Genomic DNA, 3266 nt, shown 5'->3' with positions numbered 1-3266 from the left:
CTTGGGGACCACAAAGGCAAAGGAAACCGCCTTCCCCTCCCATCTCCTCCTCCACACCCCTTGGTTTTCAAGCACCCATCTCCACCATAGGGTGGTGCCATAGCGTCATCTGCTCTGACCCCTATACCTGTTCCAGAGTCACCAGCTTGCCATCCCATTTTCTAGTGAAGATCCAGGAATCCCCATTCCAGAACCCGCCCACCATCCCCACCTGCTACAGCTGAGACCCCAGAGCCCCTGTCATCACCTGGGACCCTGAAAAAGTGAGTGATGCCTCTCTCATCACACTGCAATGTAGGAGCGGGGAGGGTGGGGCAGGATGCTGGGTGAGGTGGGTGGAGCCAGGGGCCACTTCCTTTCCCCTTGGGGCCCCTGACAGCCAGTCTTGCCCCAGCTTCAGGAGGAGTTGGAGCAGCCTGGTCGCAGCCCTGTGCCCTTTTCAAGTGAGCTGGTAAGTGGTGGGACGTGGTGGGGCAGGGGCCTCAGTGGACCTGGGAATGTGCCTCTGGTTTGAGAAGACCTTGCTGGATAATGGGAAAAAAGGATGAGGAGCCATTGGAGCTGCATGGGGTCAGGGCAGGGCAGGATGGGGTGGCAATGGCTAGAGCGCACCGAGAGGTCCTGAGGGATAGAGTTGATGGGGGTGCTGCCAGTATCTTGTTATTTCTGACACTAGTGAAAGCAAGGGTGGAAAAAGCCGTTGAACCGCAGAGTTCGGCCCGGCAGTTGGCAGGGAAGTGGGCAGGAGGGGAGGGCCTGGCTCAGTCCTCCCCCTGCCCCCAGATCCTTATGTGTTCTACTTCTCCAACTTCCCCACCCGCAGGTCCCAACTCCTGCTCACGCCCGTTGCTTTGGAAATGATCCTGCTTCTCCTCCTCTTCGGGAGCATGGGGGCAGAAAACCTGACTGAAGTGTCTTCAAGAAGCTCTCCTTTGTGGACATCTAAAACCACAATAGCCTCTCTTTCTTCGGTCTCTGAGACCCTAACTTTCAACTCAGTGACAACCAGTCTTACAACAAACGAGGTCTCTAAGATGAGTGATAACCCTGAGCACCAGACGTTACCGCCTTCCTCAATTCCCTATATAGCCGATGTGGTGTCCTCTCCTGAAACTTCCCCCACTGCCAGCAGGGGCAGTCCTGTATCTGAGTCAACAATCTCCGAGGAAGATTCAATCAAGAAATCAATAAAGCTCATGGAAATCCCTGATGCCACCAGCACACCTGGTGTCTCAGTAATGAAACCTACAGGATTCCCTACTATGACTAGTGAAACCATGGCAACTAACCCTCTGGAGACCTCCAGTGCGACCAGCAAAGTCCTATTAACTATGGCAACTAGCTCTCTGGATATCTCTGGTGGGACCAGTAGACCTCCTGTCTCCATGGCAACGAGCTCTCTGGACACCTCCAGTGGGACCAGCGAAGTCCTGTTAACTATGGCAACTAGCTCTCTGGATATCTCTGGTGGGACCAGTAGACCTCCTGTCACCATGGCAACAAGCTCTCTGGAGACCTCCAGTGGGACCAGGGAACCCCTTGTCACCACGGCAACTAGCTCTGTGAAGACCATCAGTATGACCAGTGGGTCCCCTGTCATCATGAAAACTAGCTCTCCTAAGACCTCCAAGGGAAGTGGACTCATGGTCACCATGCCAGCTACCTCTCTCAAGACTCCCATGGGGACCACTGGCTCCACTGGCCATGAAGTAACAACATTCAGCCCCAATACCTCCACAAACATAAGCAGGAGGGACAAACTAATTCCACCTCAGGGGACAAAAGGCACCTTGCTGGTGGCTGTGCTTGTGGCCCTGCTGGTGGTCGTTGTCCTCGTGGCCTTAATCCTGTTGTGGCTCCGGCGACAGAAGCGGAAGACAGGAGTCCTGACACTGGGCGGCGGTGGGAAACGCAATGGGGTGGTAGATGCCTGGGCTGGGGTCGCCCGGGTGCCTGATGAGGAGGCCATGACAGCCACAGAGGGAGCGTCTCGGGGGAACAACGACTCTGATGGCCCCCACAGGGAGGGGTCTGGCCAACGACCCACACTCACCACTTTCTTTGGTAGACGGAAGTCTCGCCAGGGCTCCATGGCGCTGGAGGAGCTAAAGGCAGGGCCAGCCTCCAGCTTAAAGGGGGAAGAGGAGCCGCTGGTGTGCAACGAGGATGAAGGTGCAGAGGCCCCTACTTCTAATGGGCCAGAAGCGAGAGAGGTGAAGACCCCTTAAGGCTCGAGAATCTCAAGACTGGAGTTCAGAACCATTCCCGCTTTTATCACCTTCCCTCCCATTATCACCACGAGGTTGATATCCAACCTCCTCATCCGTCACCCAGCATTTGCACCCAGCACTCTTTGGATTTTAACACAGCATCTTCAGCCTTAATCTTCATTCAGCTTCTTAACCCTGGCTCTTCTAGCCAGCATCCACCCCCAGCACCTAGACCAGGGCCTGCACCCACTGAACACTTGCAGATGGAACGAATGAAACTTCCTCATCAACACCTACTTCTCCCCATCACATTTTCTCCACATTTTGGTCCTTGAAACTAGCCGCCGAGTCTCTGGAAACGCCAGACTTCCTGGATTGGTGATTTCTCAGCGGGTTCCCCACAGATATCAGAGTCTGGGAAGAAGGAATTGGCAACCCAGCAAGCTCCCACTTCAGGATTACTCTGGAAAGTATATTTGGCCCCATGGATTAGAACATTTGTACCGGATTAGCCCATGAACTGCCTGTAACTCTGGGTGCCAGTAGTCTGTGCCAGGCCAGCCTCGGGGTGCTTTCAGTGTATCTATGACAGCGCCAGGTCCCTAGACTGGCCCATGGTCCCAGCTGCCACACTCCCCCCACCTCTGGACAGAGGCGGCCAGAGGCTTCGGTTGTTTCTCCTCCCAAGAGCAGAGGTGAGAAGTTTCTGGGCAGATGTAGTTCTTAGAAGTCTTGGTGTCTGCATGGGTCCACTCATGCATGCGGTTTGTGTGCAGGAGGCGAGGACTTGGTGATGTTTGTGACGGACAGTGGGAAGTAGTACAGACAGTGTGAGGGAGGGGGCAGGAAGGGCTGCAGAGGCTGGGGAGATGCCACCCTGAGGAGGTGCTGAGAACATAGGCACCCTTGTCTTTGCTCAGATGGGTGGAGGTGGAAGATTTAATTCTGTCTGTGGCCTGGCTTGCGAGAAAGACTGCATGTGTGACTGAGCGTCGTTCTTCAACTCAGCCTCAAAGTACCCCGTAACCCCTACCCCTATCCCCTCTTCCCTTCCCC

The 3266-nt window shown here is 55.1% G+C and overlaps 1 protein-coding gene across 1 annotated transcript; it reads left to right on the top strand.

Annotated features, from left to right (window-relative positions):
- Positions 1 to 368: 368 nt before the first annotated feature.
- SPN (sialophorin) lies at positions 369 to 3266 on the top strand. Its single transcript, XM_010837319.1, has 2 exons — positions 369 to 451; positions 824 to 3266. Exon 2 carries the CDS (start codon positions 858 to 860, stop codon positions 2226 to 2228), a length of 1371 nt encoding a protein of 456 aa, XP_010835621.1. The 5' UTR covers positions 369 to 451; positions 824 to 857; the 3' UTR covers positions 2229 to 3266.

This window comes from Bison bison, unplaced genomic scaffold (assembly GCF_000754665.1).
Source record: "Bison bison bison isolate TAMUID 2011002044 unplaced genomic scaffold, Bison_UMD1.0 scf7180017864072, whole genome shotgun sequence".
Taxonomy (NCBI): domain Eukaryota; kingdom Metazoa; phylum Chordata; class Mammalia; order Artiodactyla; family Bovidae; genus Bison; species Bison bison.
This window is presented reverse-complemented; position numbering and strand designations above follow the sequence as displayed.